The 23,257-nt window shown below is 46.4% G+C and overlaps 1 protein-coding gene across 2 annotated transcripts in view; it reads left to right on the top strand.

Moving 5' to 3' along the window:
* Nucleotides 1-23,257, top strand: part of LOC119387543 (T-complex protein 1 subunit gamma-like) — a 233,059-nt gene that overhangs the window by 188,903 nt on the left and 20,899 nt on the right. The window contains exons 1-3 of one of the 2 annotated variants that reach the window (XM_037654967.2): nt 14,479-14,579; nt 14,665-14,726; nt 15,786-15,836. The exons of the other annotated variant lie outside the window; for it this stretch is intronic. Of the exons in view, the coding sequence (XP_037510895.1) occupies nt 14,543-14,579; nt 14,665-14,726; nt 15,786-15,836 (150 nt within the window). The 5' untranslated portion in view covers nt 14,479-14,542. Of the gene's footprint in view, nt 1-14,478; nt 14,580-14,664; nt 14,727-15,785; nt 15,837-23,257 lie in introns of those variants that run through there. 2 annotated transcript variants of the gene reach the window in all.

The raw sequence follows: 23,257 nt of genomic DNA, 5'->3' as shown, positions 1-23,257 counted from the left end.
GCATCAACAAAGTGCGCATAATGCCTTACATGCGTTTAGCAGGTACCACGGCTGTCTGTAGAATGACGAAAAATGGCACAGTGCCTACTGCCCTACTTCTCAAAAATTACAATGATTTATAGCGTAGTGGGTTCCTCGCAAGTCCACTTCTGTTGGTTGCCAAGGAAGCCCATAAGGCTCCCATGATCCATTCCTCAGGGTCTCAATAAAGTCAATTCTCTCTCTCGCTCGCTCTACGTTTCTCTGGTTAAAGTGTGTTATAAAGCGTGGTGGGACAGTTAAATAACGACCGGACGTCACACAATATGCATTACGTAACTAGTGGGTCGCTTAAAGCTTCCAACCCATTACAAAGGGCGCAACCATATTATTCATCGTCATCAACCGCCGCATCAACAAACTGCACATAATCGCTTACATATGGTACCTCGCTTCTCCGCAGAACAAGGAAAGTGTCGTGCTGGGTGCTTCCCAACTTCCCAAAAATTACGCTTACAAAGGCCTCTGCCATAATTTTTCAACGTCATCAGGCACAGCATCAACAAAGTGCGTATATGCCTTACATGCGTTTAGCAGGTACCAACGCTCTCCGTAGAATGACGAAAAATGGCACAGTGCCTGCTGCCCTACTTCTCAAAAACTACAATGACTTATAGCGTAGTGGGTTCCTCGCAAGTGCACTTGTATTGGTTGCCAAGGAAGCCCATAAGCGCATGATCCATTTCCTCGGGGTCTCAGTAAGTTATTCGCCACCCCCCCCCCCCCCCCGTCTCTCTCCCACGTCACGTATGTTATACAGCATGACGGGAGAGGGAAATAGTGACCGGGCGTCACCCAATGCAAATTACATAACTGGTGAGCCTTTTAAAGATTCAACCCATTACAAAGGGCTGAGCCATAATTCTTCATCGTCATCAGTCGTCGCGTCAACAAGTGCACATAATGCCTTACAGGACGTGTAGCTCGTGGCTCGCTTCTCCGCAGAATGACGAATAATGGCTTAGTAGGTGGTTCCCAACTTCACAAAAATTGTGATTATGGCGTAGTGGGTACCTTCCTAGTGTACTTGTATTGTAGCCCCAAGAGAGCTTAACGGGCTCTAGAAACGCCGCTCTTCCAGCTTTCGCTGTGACTGTGCTGCGGTTTCAGCGCAGGCCTGGCGTTTTTTCTGTTCTTTTTTTTTTCGGTAGGGAAGTTCGCCCTTCTTATTAGCTAAGCAGCTGTGTAGCTTCCACAGTGCTGCAAACAGCAGCTCGCCAGATGGACTATACATACATTTTTATCTATATGGCGATTACCATCGTAGGAGACAGTGACCTCGTTGAGTCAGCATGGAAATGGTTATGATGCTTACGCAATTAAAAGAGGCAATTTAGAGTACTATATGCACTCAAATACGAGAGAGCACTAAGTTGTCCTTAAAGGGCATTTTATAGTCCGGAGCAGCGTTCGCGTCAGCCAGCGGCGGCGGGAGTTGGCGAAGCTATAGGTTCGTCACATTAGAGAGCTTTAGCAAGTTACGGAAATACGGTACGCAAATACGGTAAGGCAGTACGGTAGCGTTCCTCCTTTCCCGCTGGTTGTGCTTTTGCCGCTCCCCGTTCGAGTGACAGTGCGTACCCCAAACGACGCCAAGAATGCGTAGGCTGACGGGCAACAATGAGGCGTGAAAACCACACAGTAATTTTTGAAAAAGGTTTTGTGGTGTTGGGGCAGGGGCGTAGCCACGTTAGGGCACACCGGGCCCGTGCCCCCCCCCCCCCGAAATTTTTTTTTGCCATAGCATACAGAGGAGAAAATGACACTCGACCACATCTGCCTGCTCGTCCCCACTACAGATCAAGGAGGTGCCCCCCCCCCCCCCCGAAAAAAATTTCTGCCTACGCCCCTGTGTTGGGGTGCCTTTAACGGCAAAAGGCCGACGACCAGAAAAGGAGGAGCGGTACCGTCATACGGTAGCGCCTTTGCGTACCGTATTTCCATAACTAGCTAGAACTCTCTATTACTTTGACGCTAAGGCAAACACTATACTCCGACATCGACGGCGCGGAATGCAGCATGTCGCATCTCGCGCCGACGGACGCGTCGGCTACGAACAACTCGTGCCAACTTATTAACCGATCATCGAACTATACGCCACTCGCTGCCTGCATGCCAACATAAACAACCTGCGCAGTTGTTCAAGCTGTGCCCACAACTTTCGCGAAAACGTTCTGTTAAGCTTTGCGATAATCGTAAGGCACATTCACTTGACAAAAGCTACTTCGTTGTCATTGCATGGTCTTTAACCTAATGAAGCGTTTTAGCCAGGTACGTAAGAGAAACGCATTATTCTGTTCCACGTTTTGTTAGCTATATTGGGTCGCCAGTTATCGTCGTCGTGAGCACGGTGTACGTGTGGTCAGGCTCTCTCGCGCAACCGCGTGGCGGCGCGCCCGCTGAACTTTGAGGCTCGCTCGTTACCGAACTTTGAGACAAAGCTCACGCGCTAGCCAGATTTTTCGAGCGAAGCTTGTTTTAAAACCAACAAATCTCGGTGGCGGCGTCGTACGCGAAAAACCCGGCGCCGGCGAGCGTGTGGAAACGCGGCCCTCGAAGATGCGCCGGTCGCATGCGTGTTTGTATATACGCGCGCCGTTTTCCGATAATTCATTGCTCTCTCGATCGCGGGCTTGTCGGCGATCTGCCGTTTCTGATGCGGCAGTCTGATCTTTTATCGAGGCGAGCTGTCATTTCACTTTGCCAGATTTCATTGTTGCCTGGATATGAACGCATGACCGTCGTTGTTGCCCGTAACAACTGAAGTGTTGCGCTGCTAAGCACGTGGATGGCGGTTCAATCCCTTCATGCTTATGAAGCGCGAAAAACACGGGGACGAAGCAGAAATACATACACACAGGACCAATCCCCCGCACATAGGCGTATCTACCGGGGGGGGGGGGGGGCAAGGAGGGCGTTAGACCCCCCCCCGCCTTCCCCCCATACCACTGAAGAAAGTTAGGGGGGCCATTAGAGAAGGAAAGAGAAACGAAGCATTCTCTACGTTATCTTTTGTTGCAATTTCGTCGTTTCATAATCTATATTCGCATTTTGCCTACTCATCTAATCTTATTTTTTTTTGGGGGGGGGGGGGGGGGAATTTTGCTTACATCATGTTTCTTCTTTATCTATCTATCTATCTATCTATCTATCTATCTATCTATCTATCTATCTATCTATCTATCTATCTATCTATCTATCTATCTATCTATCTATCTATCTATCTATCTATCTATCATACACACGCACATACACACACGCACACCGCAACGCCTTCTTCACAATGGTGGAAATTAACTATAAATTAAAGAACGCCATGCTTTTGCCACGCTCTGCAGGTGGTCGAAAACATCGGTGACATCACGGCCGTCATTATCTCCTTGGCGGGGGTGGCACAAACTCTATTTGACTAAATGTCACCCGTTCTGCGCCTCAGGGTGGCTCCACGCGGGGAGCGACTCTTTCGGCCCTGGAAACGATGGCCGACTGTTGTTTCTCGCGTTCGGGAGTTCCGATGAGTTCATCGCGTTAACTTTAAAGGGACCGACAACTGGCCAGAACGTGTGATTAGATCTTGGTGGAAGTTAAAAGAATGTGAATTATAGTGACCGATCCGAGCATCGTTTCCGCGATGTGAGTGCGATTTATATTTTTAAATCGTGTTTAAAAGTCACAATAAACTGGTATGTCGCGCAGCCTTATTATATATATATATATATATATATATATAATAAGGCTGCGCGACATACCAGTTTATTGTGACTTTTAAACACGATTTAAAAATATAAATCGCACTCACATCGCGGAAACGATGCTCGGATCGGTCACTATAATTCACATTCTTTTAACTTCCACCAAGATCTAATCACACGTTCTGGCCAGTTGTCGGTCCCTTTAAAGTTAACGCGATGAACTCATCGGAACTCCCGAACGCGAGAAACAACAGTCGGCCATCGTTTCCAGGTATATAGTGCTTTCCGTTGCCGTTGCGCTAAAGAAAACAGCTACCATAAAAAATTGGCGAAGTTTGCGCTAAGCCGCGCAAGAGGCTTGAAACAGCGAAACTGGACGATTCTGAAGACTAATCTGGTTGCTCCTAGGTCGTTGCTAGACTTAAGCTAGGTATATATGCTAGGTTGTTTCTACGTCGATTCTCAGCGCACAGAGGTTCGAGTTAAACCACAGACAGCCACAGACACGACACAGATGTCCAAACTCAGAGACAGAAACTCGTGCTGAAATCAAACGTTCGCACCTCTCATAGATCTACACGCACGTCGTCGTTTGCGTATACAGGCCTTCCATCGCTCCGGGGTCTTCTCGCAGCCGACGTTGCCTTTCCCGTTCCCTAGTATTTCTTCGTTGTACGTTCTCCGCGGGTCTTCGGCTTGCCGCCATCGCTTCGCCGCTATTAGTTGGGCTAACTGTTGCCCTCTTCATTTTTAGTGGACCAGTGGCGAGTAGTGGGATGTAATCATTTTCTGTGGCACATACCCGTTTATGATGATGATAGTTTTTTGGTTCGCCGGGCCAGGAACGATTTTCTAAACAGCTTCGCTGTTCAAAAATTGTTCGTCGGTCCCTTTAAGGGTGCTGGCAGGAGCGATTGTGGAGGATGAAAACCCCCCACATCCCCACAAGATGTGATCTTGGGTAGCTAGCTCATTTGGACTACAATTTTGACAACGTGGATTGAACTCTTCGTTCGTGATAATTGCCAGCCTATGAGGACTGGTGAAAGAGGAGTGTCGAAGCACCAATATATTCAGATCGCAAGATGCAAGTAACGAGTCGTGTCAGCCAGTGATTTCGCAGTGAAAGCTACGTAATAAACGCTCTGTGGTGACGTAACGTTGGCGGAACGCAAACGCAGGTGACCACGCGGTATGTTTCGATAATGCGAGAAGAAAATAAAACCTCCATGGCAATTGCACCATTAAAAGTCTGGTATATACCACAGGTCAGACTAACAGAACCTTTTTTTCACGACTTCTATTACCCCGAAAAAAGTGGTGTGTAAATTAAGCAAACAAACTTGACACAATGCTCGAGTCAAACAACTGTCACGAGCGACCATCTGGTTTCCAAAAATGTTAGCAATATTTAGGTAAAACTGCATATATTTTCACATCTGGCCATACGAAAAGGTTATTTCTAGATGGCGTCAAGTAAAAAGAAGAAGCACCGCTACAGTGAATTCCAAAGATGAGGAAGATGATGAGAAAATAACATGCAAAATGTGTATTCTCGCCCCATCCGACTCCAATGGGTACGCGCCATGAAAAATGCATCGTCATCATGTATGTCATATATTGATTGATTGATTGATTGATTGATTGATTGATTGATTGATTGATTGATTGATTGATTGATTGATTGATTGATTGATTGATTGATTGATCGGTCGATTTATTGAACACAGGGGTCATCAGAGACGTCGTAGTCAATTGAAGACAAATCATTTTGACCACAATGAAGTTTTTTCATGTGCAAGTGACAACTTTTCTTCTTTCTTTCTTTCTTTCTTTCTTTCTTTCTTTCTTTCTTTCTTTCTTTCTTTCTTTCTCTTCTTGCATTCTGCTCCAATATGGGAGCGCTATACCGCCGCGAATCGAAACCGCGACTTCGTGCTCAGTAGCGAAACGCTACAGCCACGCTGAGTCACATCAGCGGATTGTGCGGGAGCGTTCAATGGAACAAATTTAAGGTGTAAATCCTCCCCCGCTGTCGCGGCCCCACATGCACTCGGAAGTACGTGGGGCTTCGAGTCATAAAACAACGGTCACGCACCGTCTCGCGAAAGAGCTTCGCAGCGCCTGCGTCGTCATATTCGATAACGAGCAATAAAACTTCGACTTGGGAAGTTGGTACATACCCACAGCGGTAGCTTAACAGGTAAAAGGCGCTACGCTGCACGCTGAGCTCGAGGACGCAGGTTCGATTCACGCCCGCGGCAACCGCATTTCGATGGGGGGCGTAATGCAGGAACACCGGTGTACTTATTACACCGGTGTCACACGGGCACTTTCGATCGCAATCATTGCCGATCCGGATTATGCTCGATCAGTATCAGGTGCTGCTATACGCTCTCTTTTAATCGCGATCAGACCCGATCGGGATCAAGACGACCGCGATCAGCGCATTGCGATTTGGACCCCGGGCCACGATTTGACTGACATCAGCGCCAAGTTCGATCCGGATTGGCCGTGATAGCGATGAAAAGTGCCCGTGTGACACCTGTATCAGATGGACGTTAGACAACCGCAGGCGGTCAAAATTAATCCGAAGTCCACCACTGAGGTGTGAATAATAATAATGATGATGATGATGATGATAATAATAATAATAATAATAATAATAATAATAATAATAATACTTTAGCCGTTACACTTAACGGTATAACTTCGTAAAGCTTAAAAAAACGAACGAAAAACGACCAAAAATACATGATTATGCAGCTGTGATTAAGGAAAGAAACGTTCGAAAAAGAAACTGGACTAAGTTACATTTAACATTCAATTCTTTTTTAACATGCACAAATGACTAAGCACAATATACATGAAACGTTTTAACAGAAATGTCCAAGTCCACAGGGTGTCCTTAACACATGCTACTAAGGATTAACATACACAGACTTATCACAATATACACATGGCGATGTACACACACAATATACATGACTTAGTGAGTATGGCAGCATATATATGCAGCAGATGATGTTATGGTACATGTAATTTGTTTGTTTAGACAAATTGGAAACGATTTAGAGCATTACGCACTCTACCATGGGAGAGCGAAAGGCCGTCCCGAATACCGTGTGCCTTCAAAGGAGCCAGAAGGGGAGAGCATACACACAGAAAACGATGAAACGGCAATCGCTCGCTGCCTGCATCCCAACAAAAACAACCCGGGCAGTTTTTCAAGCGATGCCCCCAACTTGTGCAAAAACGTTCATTAAACTTTGCGAAAACCGTAAGGCAGATTCACCTGACCAAAACTATTTCGTTGTCAGTGCATGGTCTTTAAACTAATGAAGTATTTTAACCAAGTATGCAAGCGAAACACATTAGTATGCTCAGAGTTGTGTTAGCTTTCTTTGGTTCGCTATTCATCGTCGTCGTGACGTCGGGCTCACTCCCGCAACCGTATGGCGGGGCTGTTGGGCTCGCTGGTCGCCGAACTTTGAGACAAAGCTCTCGCGAGATTTTTCGAGCGAAGCTCGTTAAACTCGACGGTATTCCTTCCGCCGTGTAACTCGCATATTTCGGTGGCGGCGTCGTACGCAAAAAACCCGGCGCCGGCGAGCGTACAGAAATGCCGCGCTCGATGTTGCCCCGGCCACATGTGTATATATTTGCACGTAAAACCCCAGAAAATTATTATGGCTTCAAACTTTATCAAAGGCACAGCGCGACGGAAACAATGACCACAACAAAACGCAAAGCCACGTCGTCACAAGACGCTGACTTTTTTTTTTTCAAAGCGTGGTTTGGCGCGATATGTCCACAAATATAAATGTTCTACCTGGATACATACCTCGAATTCGTTATTAACTCGCTTTGTTAAAGGGGCCCTGCAACAATTTTTCAGCATGGTCAGAAAACGTTGCCGATCGGTAGTCGAGCATGCTGAGAACACGCGATTCAAACTTTATAGCGCAGCACGCGGCCTGGAATTTACAATTAATTCTCCAAGTCAGCTAGAAATCGTTCCCTCTTTTCTCTATAAATGATGCAATATACTCAAATTACTGTGCTATATACCCAAAGTCCACGGCCATTGGCTGATTTGAGCGTCGTGAGCTGCATAGTTACCGTGGTCGCCGCGGGATGCCGCCACGTGCCCGCGCGCTCGCTCGCAACACACTGCTTCTTCCATACTAGTTGTGTCTGTGTCCCTACGAAACCCCGGGTCCACCTTCGTTCTGACAGACTCACAAGCAGCCTACCGAAATTTCTGCAAAGGCCACATTGGCCCCATTGCGCACCGAATCCTCACACAGATATCGTCCCCACGCTTAGAGGGAGAATGGAAACAGCTGATATGGATACCCGGCGACTGCGGAGTTAGAGGCAATGAGCTCGCCCACGCCTCTGCCCGAGAATTACTCTTCCGGACCTCCGACCCCGGCATGCGTATGGACCCGCTTCTCACATATACAGAAATTCTACAACACCAAAGACTAGAAAGACGGAAACTTCTGCCCCCGGGGCCAAACCTCAGTAAGGAATCGCAGGTGGCGTCGCCTGCAGACACTGTCCTACCCTAACCCATACGTACTATCTAAGATAGATCCCGACGCACACAAACCACAGAGCAGGTTCTGCGACAATAAAACAGTCACCCTGTACCACATGGTACGGGAATGTCCACACAATCCACCCGTGCAACCCAGGACACAACTAAACATAAAAGGGTGGGAGGCAGCTCTGTCCAGCTCGGATCCGAAGACCCAAGAGGACCTCGTGAAACGTGCGAGGACAGCGGCCCGCGCCAATGGGATCCCGGACTAAGGATCCCACTCACCGATCTTCTCAAGAACACCAAATAAACGTTTTATTCTCTCTCGCGCGATCACACTGAAAGTGAGCCGCGCGTTCGAAGACAAATAAATAAATAAAAGTGCTCAAGGTCATGACGCGCGCTGACGAAGGGCCGCATCTTCTTGCCCCCTTGTGATCCCCCTGCTTGCGTAGCTTTCAGCGCGCTCGCTGGTACGAGAGGAGAAAGAAATCGCTTAAACCGTGCGGCAAACCACTGTAACTCCGCTCTTATTCGACTGATTCTAAAAAAAATTTCGATAGTCTATTCGTGAGAAAATAAGCTCTCTTAATGAAGCCTTTAGACGATTACGTGAGAAAATGCCGCAGGGCCCCTTTAATTGGCGCTGTGATAGGGCAAACTTTTGCGCATAAAAGGACAGGTCTTAGTGCAAATAAGACCAGCGGTTGGTCAGCGCTTGTGACGTAGCTTTGTGTTTCTTCTTGTCTTTGTCTGAGGCCTTACATTTGCTATATCGCAATTTCCAGATATACACGTTCTAGCCGGCGCCTGGCGGCCCTTGGATGCCGAACAATGAATACAATAATACCAGAGGTCCGATTCACCAAGTTCTTTTTGCTCGTGTATAATATAAGACGTATTTGTCATTGTTCGACCGTCTTCATTATTTAATTAATGTACAACTTCGTACTTGACTTTCAGATGCTCTTAACAAACAAGCTCTGTAGCGTGATTGTTCAAAAGCATTCTTATTACAGCTCTTCTCCTGTGTTTACTCTATAAAACACTCGCCTTATTCCTAAAAGGAATCGAAGCAGGGTGTCAAGGTGGGGCATCTTTAAGCAGCAGGAAAAGGCTGTTGCGAAAATGTAATGTAGCTCCATGCAGCTCTTCGCGAAAGGAGAGAAAGAGAGAGACGGGAACTCTCTCCTCTCTCTATCTCTAACGGGTTCATATTTACCAAAAACGGCAAGAGTTGACTCTCTAAAGGCGAAGGCCATCCGTTATGACATAGGCTGTCGAAAGGTTAAAGAGATTAGAAAGGTTGTTTATTGGAAACCCTTCGCAACATCAGCCCGCGGCAATGCACGCTAAGGCGTGCGTGCTCCTCCGCTTTTGCAGAAACGAATAGAGTGTAAAACGCACTCTGTCCGACCGTTTCTGCAAAACACGCTCTATATAAAGCGCAAAACGAAGAGAGTGCTGCAAACGCGGAAGGTACACATAAAGTAACAACACAACCACACTGCGATATGCGTACGTGATACGAAACTCGCATGAGTTCTAAACTATAAGATGCAGGTTTCAAGGAGGGATAAATTCCGTGCCGCTAATGAAGTTATATAAATTGTACCGTACCACGAAAAACTGAAATATATTTGCCAGTCTAACCGCGGTACTGAAATGTGAAGTAAAACAATAACATATAACGTGCCGTTTGTATGCAGTAAGCTGCTAACTACACTGTGGAGCACTATTTTTAAAGTGTTTTCTTTTTTAGTCCTTCGATTCTGTTCATTTATCTTCCGTTGCAGGGAGCGTTCGGCCTTACCAATAACGAAGGCACAAGCTTAGTTCGAGCCAATGACGATGGGAAAAAAAAAAAAGGAGAAGAAGAAGGAATGGAAAACGACAGGAACCTTTACGCAGCACAACCCGAACATAAATCACGCAGACTGCGCTCGCTTACTTCGAAAGTGTTCGGCGTTATATCAGTTTTAATATGCTGACCCGTGTTACGCGGGCCAATAGTTAGTGCATTCCACGTAATTGTGTCTCGTGGATTAACGCTAACTTGTGCGATGTTGTGCCTGTCCAAGCGTCATACGTTTAACAACGCGGCGTTTTTGCACGCATCGTTATTAAACGTCAGTGAAACGTATACTCGCCTATATAAGAAAAAGATAGCCACGTACTCGGTCGGCCAAACGTCCATGGATCTTCTTATTCAGTAGCGAAACACGGTATTTTTAAATAATTTTCTTATTTTTCTTTGCAGTGGAGAACATGCACACATGCGCTTCAATCTAAGAAGAACCTACCAGAAACGTACATCGTTTGGACTCCGGGTCACGAGTCCCTGATGGGAATGAGGCAGCCGACGCTTCCGCCCGAGCTCATGTTCACCGGGCCTTCCCACAGGACTCACTTAGGAGGGAAAGATGATGTACCCAAAAAGTACAGCGACATCTTACAGCACTACAGGCTAGGCCGAAGAACTTATCCGCCAGCTCACCCCAGCCTAACTAGGGAAGAGGCAGTAACCCTCAGGAAGCTGCAAACAAACACTTACGTTCACGGCTATATTACTTCACGTATCTCACCGACTGAGCACTCGTACATCTGCAAGTACTCTGATGTCCCGGACACTCTATGCCATATGCTATGGGGATGCAAACAAAACCCTAGCACCGCTACACTGACCGAAGAGCAGTGGGAGGCCAAGTTATCGGACCCAGGCCTGAAGAATCAGCGAAGCCTGGTTCAACGGGCACGAGAGATGGCGAAGGCCCGCGGCTACCTGGAATAAGGAGGCCGCCCACCTTGGGCGCACAGCTTGATCAGTTAAATAAATCAGTTTTGAGTTGGCACTTATACTATTTCATTTTTACTATTTCGTCCAGTGTTCGTTTTTTTTTTTTTTTTTTCGTTACAGTGGCTTCAAAGTGACAATGTAGCTTTTTTAATAAACTGAGGAACACAGGACGAAAGGCCCGCGGATGCAGCGCTAACTTCCAACGTTTTGTTTATATTTATTTCCCTGAGCGACGCATTTAAACATAAAATACAGTAGCAGCACAAGTTATGGCGTGCACTGAGGGTTAAAGCAAAATGCCGGCATAACGTTAGTAAAACGCTACAGCTGCAAGCTGCTACGATTACTCAACTTCATCCATCCCCGCTGAGTCACTTCCCGCGTGTTGCATAGAAAATCACATTCGTTTCTTTCGGAAAGAAAGTGTGCCTTTCAGGGCCACAGTCAGAATTTTTTTCCTGGAGGGGGGGGGGGGGGCTCCGCATATATGTGCGTGCGTGTGTTTGTATGTGTGCACGTCACATACAAAATGGAAAAATTTGGGGGGAGGGTAGTGTTGAACCCCTAAATAGCACCCCTGGCTACGATACTGGTGCCTTTAGTCCAATGTTTTTCAGTGCGATAAAAAAAGGGGGGGGGGGATACCACCACGCCAAAGCATATGCTCTTTCAGACGAAAATGAATACTTTCGGAAGCACATCTTATCAGTTTAAGTTTATTTAGTGTATCTGCTTAGTGTCCTTCTAAGAGTAGGAAGAGTGGTACGAGTTCTCCACGCTTTCTTTCAGGAATGTCGCGAGCCTTCGACTTCGCGACATTCTTAAAAGAAAGCGCGGTTGTATATGTATATATACGGCACTTACACAGTACAGCGACTTATTCGAATTCCGCGCTTAAAAATTGAAGAGCAAGCGGAAAGAAGAAACACGACACGACACGACTTCTCAGCGCATCGCGTGCAAGCAGCCGAGCGGTCGTGCCGCTCTTTCTGACAAGATCGCGCTTCGTCGATCAACACGAAACCTCGCGATCAGGCGGGAGCAAGTTTGCTGCCGCTATGAGCACGGATGTCGAGCAGGAAAGCAAACATCGCAGGCGCCGCGGCGTAACCGTATCTTGCGCGGTTCAAAAAAAAAATGATACGCGGTGACATGAACACCCCTTTTCAGGTCGCGTTTGTTTATTCGCTAGCCTTCTTTATTCGGTAAGAGTTTCAGGAGGTACAGAACGGCAAGTGAAGGGAACGGCAAATTGCGATGGAAAGTATAGGCGATAAAAAAACTATGGCCTAAAACTATAATCAAGACGAAATATAAAGTGGAGTACTAATATTTTTAATATTAATTTAGGAAGTGATTACAGAATTTGAGTTTTTCTTCGCCGTTTTGTTGTCGTAGGCTTGTCTTTTCTGGTGGGTAGTGTTTGTATAAGTATGTTTGTGTGAGAAAAAAAAAAAAGGAGTGTAAAAGTGGACGTACCTGCGTTGGTACGATCTAGCGTGCAGTGCATGAGTTAATTCATTGAAACACTTTGCCGCCTCGTTAAAACTGGAGCACGTCTTCAATATCACCGCAAGTAAGAACAAATAGATGAATGAATCTTTCACCGATTTCAGTATTGCGATCACTGGATCCTGCTGTGCGTAAAATTTATGCGCGATACTTCAAGTCGTTTTATATCACCGACACCGTGCACGCAGGACAGTTTATTTTTTTTTTTCGCACGTTAATGAGAAGACGGCTATACGATGTACCGTCCCTAAAACAACCCGCCCGCGTTCTCGGAGCTCGGGGACCCGCCATATGCCTGCGGGAATGGCCTCTGTCACCGCCGGGGAATTGCGAAAGCCCAAAGACAAAAACGACAACAACAACAAAAAATGGAGGAAGGGTACCGTGTACGGCGAGCCTTTAAATATGCACGAGTCACTCTTCGTGACCGCAGCGGGCGGCAAGATATCGTGCAGCAAGTTTTAACGCCGTAGAGTTCTGCAGTGCAATCTGTCCAATTAGTATATGTAGTGTACCGCTACGGCTTCTATAGTAACGCTTTAAATATACGCGCATAAAACAACGAGCGCATGTGCGCTTAAAGCTAAAGACGTAAGTGCCCATGCGAAAGTATAAATGTATCGCGCGCAATTACTCCGCAGCTTTTCTTTTCAATTTATTTCGAATTGTTACAGCTAGTTTAGAGCCTCATTAAATAGTCGACCTGTACACGAATAATAATAATAATAATAATAATAATAATAATAATAATAATAATAATAATAATAATAATAATAATAATGCATGACTCCGAAACCCAGCTCTTAAGGGGTGGAAAGAAGGTCTGTGCATCTCTGCTTTTAAACTCCTGTTCATAAACTGGTTTAACAAGCGCACAAGCGAAGAACAAAAGCAGCTTCATCGGATTAAAACCACTTATTGCGCAAATTTCTCAGGGAGAATTAATCCGATCATCCCTCTGTGCATGCTAACCTATCCAAGCACTCCTCTCTATCGCGTGCGCGCCGCTGACTCTTTTTTCTTTCTTTTTTTTTTTTTTTCGCGGTGCGGTGCAGGCACAGAGGTCCCGATGGAGTAAAAACGCCTCCTCCACTTCAGAAGTTCGCAGCAGGGGCAACAGTGAGCAGTCAAAACAAACGCGCTCCGCGGTTTTCTCGGCCCCTCCCACAAGCCCCGGGCGTTCCCCACGAATCATCGCTTGACTCAAAAGCATTATTACGGGCAATAGTGCATATACAAAAAATAAGACGGTTATTACAGCAGCGCCTATACGGACCGAGCAAAGTCCGCACTGCGCGTGTCGTTCCGAACTGTCAATTCTGCTCCTTGAGCAGCGCTACGCGGAACCCGAATGCGAAACTGTAAGAGTGGGACTCACCAACATCCATCCGTGCACAACACTCCGCGATAGATCTAGGAAGGGCCGTTAACGGGGCTCCGAAAGGGGTTAAAACACCGAGGTCATGGGCCGCCACTCGGCGCTTTGCACTGGCGTTTTCGACGACCCACCATGCTCAACGAAAACATCCCGCACAACTGCAAAAACTCCGCGCGGAGCGCCGCATAATGGTTGTTTGTGGCAGGTGCCGACAGAGGACACCGCCGTATCTGTTGGTGACGATTGCAGCTACGAACGAGAGAGGCCGCTGCCGGCGACTGCGGTACACTTTCAGTTATCAGCAGTAGATGGCAGGACAAGCGCGCGTCGCGTCATGCGCATTGTAATCTCGGAGGTCGATTAAAGTGACGTTGTGCAGTCTCGGAGGTCAATTAAAATGACGTGGTGCAGTGAACATTTTGAGCACAAGAGGACGCCACATAGTACGTTACTTCAGGGGTAAAGTGTTTGCTTCAGACAGCCTCAGTTCTCGCTTCACGTTTAATCCATCCACTAGCATAATGCCGCAGTCGGAGCCTCCTTCTCCAGTGTGAAACACGCGTGTAGCAAGAAAAATGATGGGCCCTGGACAAGTCCCGATCCTCGTTCTGAGTAAGAAAACGCGATCTATTTTTCACATTTGAACTGCTCTACGCTCGAGTCTCGTTTTCGCTACATACCTGTGCTTCCTTTCTAGGCCAGAATACCAAACGCGAGTCTGGTAGGAAAGTTCAGATCGAGAATGTTCGAGCTGCAAAGGTGAGTGAATGACTGCGGCGTGACAGTCTAAATTTGTAGTACGTAGTTTGAATGAAATTGCATCGTTATACCGCGAAATCCCGCTTTCTGGGACAAGTTTATGCGGGTTACTTCTCAATTGTGTACTAACCGGGCCTAAATGTGGAGTACATGCGAGTGTTTAGCCCGGTGCCGCGCTCATGTGTCGGCGTCGCTAGGCTTACTTCGATGGGCGACTCCTCCACAAAGAGCGTCGAGCATGTGGCGTGCGAAAGGCTAGCTCGGTCTGAGCATTGTTATGAGAATAATAAAAATATACATGTGTGTAGTCTAGTGTGCCTGGAGCCCTGGTTTTGGTCTAATGCAATCGCTAAACCTGACAGCCTTGTTATCGCTGCGCGTGGACACGCTGAACACCATAAAAGGAGATATTTCGGCAAGTTGAAGGCGAAGAAGGCGGCTGATTTGAAATTTTATTTCTGAGCCATGGTTCAGTTACGCAGAATTTTTTTAAGCGTTTTCCCCCGCTCGTCAATGGCTGCCATGCTTGATGAGTGGGTGCGCACAATAGAAATGCTGGAAATCGCAAAAAAAAAATAATAATAATAATAATAAGGCGTAGCGTAGAAAGCAAGGCACTAACAGTGAAGTTGGGTACACTGCTGAACTGTTTGCGAAAGTTCCTTAGTTAACAAGCCACTGGATATTTTGTTGCGCTGATTGTGAACCTGCTCGTGGCCGAGCGGGCTAACGCGCTGGCCTGGCAATCGGCAGGTCGGTGGTTCGAATCCCGGTGCGGTGGACTCGCTTGACAATGTTGTGTCGTTTTCTTCTGAGCTCTTATGGGTGTGCAGTGGTAATGGTGATGAAACCTCATGTGAACTCATTCGCGGTTTCCAACTCGAGGGTTGCGTGCAAACGACCCAGTGACGGCCTGAGGTGTCTGAATTACCACTGAGCAGGAAAAAAGCTCATTTTTGTTCAAAGGACGAGCAATCTTCTTTTCTAATAGTCAGGGAATATAATACTTGTATGACTGTTTAATCAGCGGTGCACAATACATTTCATTTTTTTTTCTAGGCTGTTGCTGATGTTATACGCACTTGCTTGGGACCACGGGCAATGTTAAAAGTAAGTGTTTTTCTTTTATCGTGAACATTTATCCTTGTTTTTTAGCAAAGCACATTGACATTGGTTATATGACATCATGACAGCATTTGGTAGGTCATCAAAGGTACATTGCTGCTTAGCTGCATTGCTTTGTAGGTGCTGAGTGTTCATATTACACACACACAAACCCATTATTTTTTATTTTTTTTGTTACAAAGCAACACATTGCTAAAGATTATGCGAATGACCATTGAGATTGGCTTAAAATCCGAAGGAACGGTAAGAGAACTTATCATTACGTGGGTGCAACCATGGGCGTCGGCAGGGTTTCGTCCTGGGGAGTGCAAACCCGTGTTACATCACAATGGGGCTTGAGTAGGGTGCATGTGTTGGTGTGGCTTGTGGGGGCCAAGTGCCCCTTATGCACCCCCCTGCCAATGCCCATGGGGGCAACCATGTTGTAAGTGCACAAGGTCTTCTAATTTTTGCTATTGTCTTGTGCACCTTATTCAATCTAATTACGGTCTTACGGGATTCAAAAAAAAAAGTTGCAGTGCAGGGAAACAGGCTATGTGATTTTTTTTTCGTTTGCGTGTCTTTGTTTAGCGACATAGCTACTTCCTATGCAACTAGGCATTGTTGTGTAAAAAATCACAGTGAGACTGCTCATTTGATATTGGGAGGCTAGCTGTAAACAGAGTCTTTGCTTGAATGTGAGACTTCGAATAACGAATTAAAATTCATTCAATTTAATTTTCTAGATAAGTCTCTCTCTCTCTCCTCTATTTAGCAAAAGCCCTACAGTGCCATATAGGCATTATGATATTGTGTTTAGAGGGAAAGTGGTGCGAATATTGAATATTGAAAACATTAGTTTTGCCTCAAATGTGTACAATGCTATGAAGTCAGTAGAGTCGAGCCTATTGAACTTGGGTAATTCGAATTATCCTTTATATCGAACTGTTTTCGAACACTACAATGCTTTACCGTCAATACGTAGAAAAATCTATGGCTACATTGAACAAAAATAACCGGGACACTTTTATATACATCAAACATCAGGTAGAGCATAACGCCCCACGTTGGCTTTCCCTTACTGATGGGGATTTTCTCGCAAGCGTTTTAGGACGAGGCCACAAGGAACAAGTAGAAACTACTGCTTGCCATCACGTGCTTTATCCCATAATTCGTCATCATCGTGCATGGTCACCATTTGCTTCTCTGCAATTCTATGCTCCCTTTGGTAAAGGGACGCTGCAGGCCAATATCAAGTCAACATGGATTGTTGAAATAGTGTTCCGGAAACCTCTTCGTGCTTGTATCGTGTCAAGAAAATGCTTAGTTTGAAAGAAAATCCCATTTTAGTGGTCTGCATATTGTTAGCGCAATTCAAACTGTCCACCTCCATGAACAGCCTCCTGGCGTAGCCATGCCCGCCCCTTTACACGCTTTACTGCTCGACAGCCAGCACTGCGGCACATTGGAGCAAGGGGCTTTAGCAGGGCACAGCCCAGCGAAAACGAAACGAGGATATTGTCAAAAGCTTCTTTTTTTTGCATGAATCAGACGGAACTGCAATTTTATTCCGTCTTATAATGCACTGAAAGGTTCTTTTCTGTCGTGGGTAGTTTGAGTACTTGTGATTAATTGTACAGAGGCCCTCCTACATCGTCGGGCTTGCATTCCGGAATGTCTCACTGGTAGCGCAAATCTTGTCCTACATTTAGCTTAATTTCTTGTTTACTAAAGCAATGCTTCTTATAATATTGACATTTCAGATGTTCTCAAGCATTGAGCTTTCCACTCTGGCATAAATTGTTATTTGCCATTAGTGTCCCTTTGATGTGATGGCTACCTTGAAACGAAAAAAACCTGCTGTTCTCCGTAAAGTTGAAGATGTCAAATGTAGAGAAGTCTGACATCACTGCTGGGTCCAGTATCCCGAGAAGCACGCTAAGTACAATATTGAAGAACAAGGCCGACATTAGGATCAAGGCAGACCAGAGGCTTCTGGCAGCCGACGAGTACGCACAACTGCGATTGAAGATGTTGAGGCACTGTTTAGATTGAAACCGTATTTTGTTGCATATAACCCACCCCCTGCATATAACCCACACCACCAACTGCAAACTGCGAATAGCAAAAAGTAAAAAAAAATGCTTATCGCCATAAAGCCGCCTTCCTTGCATTATTTGAAGCAGTGCTGCAAAGCCAACTTGCGCACCAAAATTCACATAGAACATACGATAAATTTTTTAAAAGTTTGATATCGAATTATACAATATATCACACTAATCCCCCCCCCCCTTTTTTTTTTTCTTTCTGCAAGTTCGATATGTGTGGTTTTGACTATACATGTTTATTACAAACAGTAACTAACAAATTAAAAAAACCAAACAAAAAAAGCAGCATACATTACGATAGCTATGGACCTAGTAAATACACCTGCATATGCGCAGTAAAAGTTATGATATATGAACCGAAACAATTCATATGTCAAATTCAAAATGAAGCGTGTGTGTGGACCGTCAACCTATCCTTACAAGGCACAATGGTGCTTCCTTGCCGTTCGCATCCGTCAAAAATGCTGACATCCTATTTAGCTGATGCCTAGTGCCACAGCCGCTCACTTCGTTACAGTCCACACGCACGGTTCATTTTCTTGAAGCACGGTTGAGAGCGCTGCAGTACAGTAGCGCATGAATGCAGTCATGCGGTTTTACTTCAAATTCCACTGGCTTTCTTTAAACGCTGAAAAAGATCACTGCGCAGCATGTATGTCGGAACCAAAAATTGGACTGGTTATTTTGTAATGCCCTCTACAACATAACAAAATGCACTTGGCCCTTAAAGGGGACCTGCAACACTTTTTCGGCATGGTCAGAAAACTCCAATAGGTAGTCGAGGCTCCTGAGAACACGCGAGCCAAACATTATAGCCCAGCACGCGGCCTGGAATTTACAATTAATTCTCAAAGTAAGCTAGAAATCGCTCCCTCTTCTCTCTACAAATGATGCTATATACCCAAATCGCTGCGCCATATCAGAGTCCACAGCCATTGGCTGATTTCAGCATCGTGACCGCCATAGTTACCGTGGGCGCCGCGAGATGCCACCCTGTGCCTGCAATCACACTGTAAGCCGCGCGTTCAAAGAAAACATGAAAAACTGCTCAAAGTCATGACGTGCGCTGGCAGAGGGACACATCTTCCTGCTCCCTTATCATCCCCCTCCCTGTATAGCTTCAATGCGCTCGCTGGTACGAAAGGAGAGCGAAAGCTCTTAAAGCATGCGTCAAATCCCTGCAACTCCGCTCATACTTGGCGGATTCTAAACGTTCTTGCGGCAGTCGATTCATGAGGTAATAAGCTTTTCTAATGAAGCCATTCAATGATTACTTGAAGTGTTGCAGGGCCCCTTTAAGTAAATATCAAAAATATTTGTATAATTGGCATTAGTCAACTCATTAAGCACAATGTAATGTATACCCTAATGAGCATCACAAGACAGAAAACCATAGTCGTTGGTTTCATTCATTTGCAGTTAACAACTTTCTTTTTTTAATCCTTGGTTCTAGTTACGTGAAACACCCAGTTTAGATTCACACCTGTATGTATGTCCAGGCTGCGTTAAGTCCCTCATTTACAAACAAGTAGACACATCCTGTAACCACAATGAACTTGAGAAGTGCCGACATTACATACTGCAAGTTTTGTCTACTAGCGTGTTCTCTGCTCTTGCTCCTTTCCTGGTCATTCGGTTGCATTAGCACATGTCTGTTAAAGACCCATTTAGCTGGTAAATTTCTCCCAGCCTTATGGGCATTCGTAATGCCTTCGGAAATGCATCACGGTGACATTCTGCTTCAACTGTAACACATGGCTCAAACGTGACTCAGAATTCTTCCAAGTGGAATGGGCTCACTGGAATTCCGTCAACAAATTGTCATTGTGGTTTTAGGGAAATGATTGATAGCGTACGATAATGAACTGGGGTTCTGTGACATTTACAAGTAAGGTGTTTGCACTTGAGCGTTCATTTCAGATCATGCAAGGAAATGTCAGTCTCCGAGGGAGCCTCTGCATTTTGTACAGTCACTTCAAAAGTTTCCCGCGTGTTTACAGCAAATAAAAAGAGGTCGCGAGTGCAGTTACTTGTGCAAATAGTATATCTGCAAATTGATTGGCTGGTTCCACAATCTGCTTCAGTTTCTGCTTGCAGCCAGCCTACTTGCTCTTTTTCTTTTCTTTTTTTAACCGCTCCAGCATGTTCTGTGGCGACCATTGTAAAATTGTGGGAGGGGAGGGGGGGGGGGTGTGAATACATTTTTGCAGTTTGTTTATCACAAGTTTATCCGTCTAGCTGTGAAACTGTTTTTGAGGTTTCTTTTTTGTTTGCATGCAAGGAATGTTTATCTGCTACCTGCTTTAAATTGCTAGCCGACTCCTCCATCACACAAGCTTTCATTTAGTTTGAGAATGGAGCCAATATTTCGCAATTTTTTTTATGTATAGTATTATCTTCCTCTGTTAGTCTCACTTACTGCTACTACTCCTCGGAGCACCAATCGCTCCGCATGACAGGTAATAGGAAGTGAATTTAAATGAAGGGATAGAATCCTTTCTGACACATGGTGCCAGATGTCTGTACGAAGTATAATGGCTTGCAATAGAGGCTGCGTGTAGCATAAAATAATGAGAACTTGCCTTTGCGAGTAACCGTACATACACAAGTGTGTATTGACTTGTGCCGTCCTTTTTTGTTAGGGGCGTGCCTGGGCTCTCTCACTGTCTGCATGACTCAGTGCAGGAAAGCCCACTCCACTAGCCTCAATGGGCCCTGCCTCAGTTGTGAGCAGTGGCTAGGAGGTGTCGCCTATAGCCCTTGCTTGCTTTCTCTCCTTTGTGCAGTCATAACGCTCAGTGGTAACACTTTGGACCGCAGTCCAAAACGACCACCTAAAAATAGTGTTCACGACATAGTCCCTCCCGCTGCCTTTCTTTAAAACAAAGAAGAAAGAGCATGTTCTCACAGTTTTAGCTGGTGTCTGGGGTCCTTTCGTCACAGTTTTTCGGACGTCATGCAATGCTTACTGCTGCTCCTCCAGCTTTTATTTATATTTCTGTCCCCCTCGCTATGCCTTTCTTCGGTATTTTGAAATGTTGGAATTGCTTGGGTGCACGATTGACGGTTATTCTATTGAGGTTCATGATACACCAAATGACCTTCTATATCGTCATTGTGTCGAAAGTTCGTCATAAATCTGCCACCTTGCGGTGTGTTCGCTGTAGTCAGTCTCCTCGAGACGAGCTACGAACTGAGGAATGTGAAGTTTCTTAACTATATATGCGAAAGCTTCATATTACCAGGAAGATACCAACCATAGTCTATGCCCGCCCGCCCCCGCTTATCATTTGCTCTGCGCGCTTCACTGCCGACGCACTAGGAAGTATAGCACGCAAGTGGCGATCCTCCTGCGCTGTGTGCGCACCGGGGGTTCGCGTTCCGCCTTTGCGCGATGCAAATCCCGCACAACTCTGTGCAACAGCAGCTTTCGATGTCTCCAAGGCCGCGCCGCTTTTTCCGCGTCGTCGTCTCGGCAAGCGGTGTGATTGTGTATCCGGACAGCGCAGCTGGCCGATTCTTTTCATTTATTCGCGGCTGGAGTCGGGCGACCGGTCAAAGCCGTGGTGTTCGCAGTCGTACAGTACGTGGGCTGCCGCGCGAGTCTGGCGCGTGGAGCAGTGGAGCGCCGCGTTTTATTTTTCTTTTTTTTTTTTCGATGCCGTCGGCGTGATAGCGCGCGTGCATCCGTAAGAAAACGGAATGCAGCCGAGGCTGAAACAGGTGACAGTTGAAATGACCATTGTCTTCGTTTGCGTATCGGCCGTCGCGGTTATGTTCCGCGCTTCAGAAAATCGAGGCGCTTTGCCGCCGTTTGTGCGTTGCATTGAGTCGCGAAAACAAAAGCACCAGTGCTGCGCTTCCGCGATGTAGTCTCGGTTGTTTTGGGGGCATTGAAAATGCTTTTCTCTTTTTCTACGTGAGGCGCCTTGTGGGGAAAATGGAGCACTAAAGCATACGCGGCACATTAATATTTGCGTGGAGAGAGCCGGCGCGTACTGGTCTTCGATCGGTTGCTGGTCGTGCAGCGTGCCTGTTGAGCCGAATGAATCTCCGTAGAATGCGAGAGGTCCGCGTGGTAGTGACATGTCGTGCGGTTTTGTTTACCTCGCCAGGACCGCTCATGGTTCGATTTGATGTCGTGCACGAGCGAGCCCGGGCGGCTGACGCTCTCTCCTCGTCTACGTTTCGTGCGACTGAGAAACCTCGGCGGGACGGCGCGCTATCGCGATGAAGGGGTGCGACGACGGGCCGGGCTTGCCTCGCTAAAATCGGGAAAGCCTCCGTCAGGCGGGCGTCCACGTTTTCGTCACCGTCGCCTGTGTGCCGTCGAACCCGCAGTCAGCTCCCGCTGCTGTTTGTAGCAGCAAGCTGCACCTCGTCTACGCGCAAGCGGGCCAACGATTGGCCGTTTTGTGGACGAAAAAACAAAACGCTTTCGCGCCGGTTTTCTCCGAATGCATCGAACTTCGGCCGTCCGTTACAACGTTGCACCGCGCGTCACGTGGTTTCCAAAACTAAACCAGGGGGAGGTTACTCCGTATACCTCCCATAGGACGTCTTAATTCATGACGTCAGCGCTGGCAGCGCCAAACGTCCCTTCAGTTACTATCCTGGCGGCTGGGATTCAGAAGCTCAAACTGCAGAATGGCGGCGCACACGGTATGCGTCGTCATGGCAACACCAGCCGCGCCTCGCACCTCCTCTCCTAGCTCTCTCGCAAGCGCCGTTTTTTTATTCTTTTTGTTTTGTTTGCGTGCGCGTGCTGCGCAGCCTCCTCCCCCACTTTTTTTCATGAACCCGCTCGCCCGCCCGCTCGCGCGTGCTGCGCCGGCGTTTTTTTTTTTTTTTTTTGCATCCGCTTGCGCGTGCTGCGCCGCGCGTTCGTTGCGCGTTTGAATGTACGCAATTTGCAATCAAGCATTCTGAACACACTGCAGTCGTGCAGCATGTGCCAGAACGCAAAAGAATGAATTGCACTCACAACACAAAATATCTTTGGTCTCGTTTTATTGTCCTCGTTTCCGAAAATCAACATTTTCATCAAATGTGGTGCGACAGAGGTTCAGGAGATTAACAGAAGTGATGAACAGGAGATTCACATAGACGTGTTCATGACCACTAAACAACACGAAAGGTATCGGCAAAGTTAAGAACTTAAAGAACAGTGGAATAAAAAACAGCATAACATTAGGGCACATAATAAAAAACAATTTTTATACTGACAAAAGTGCAGAAGAGCTTCTGATATATGCGCACGATATTGCACAAAATTATCATAACTAACAAATTGAACATTCACTGCAATGCAAAAACAAT

This window comes from Rhipicephalus sanguineus, chromosome 3 (assembly GCF_013339695.2).
Source record: "Rhipicephalus sanguineus isolate Rsan-2018 chromosome 3, BIME_Rsan_1.4, whole genome shotgun sequence".
Lineage (NCBI taxonomy): Eukaryota > Metazoa > Arthropoda > Arachnida > Ixodida > Ixodidae > Rhipicephalus > Rhipicephalus sanguineus.
This window is presented reverse-complemented; position numbering and strand designations above follow the sequence as displayed.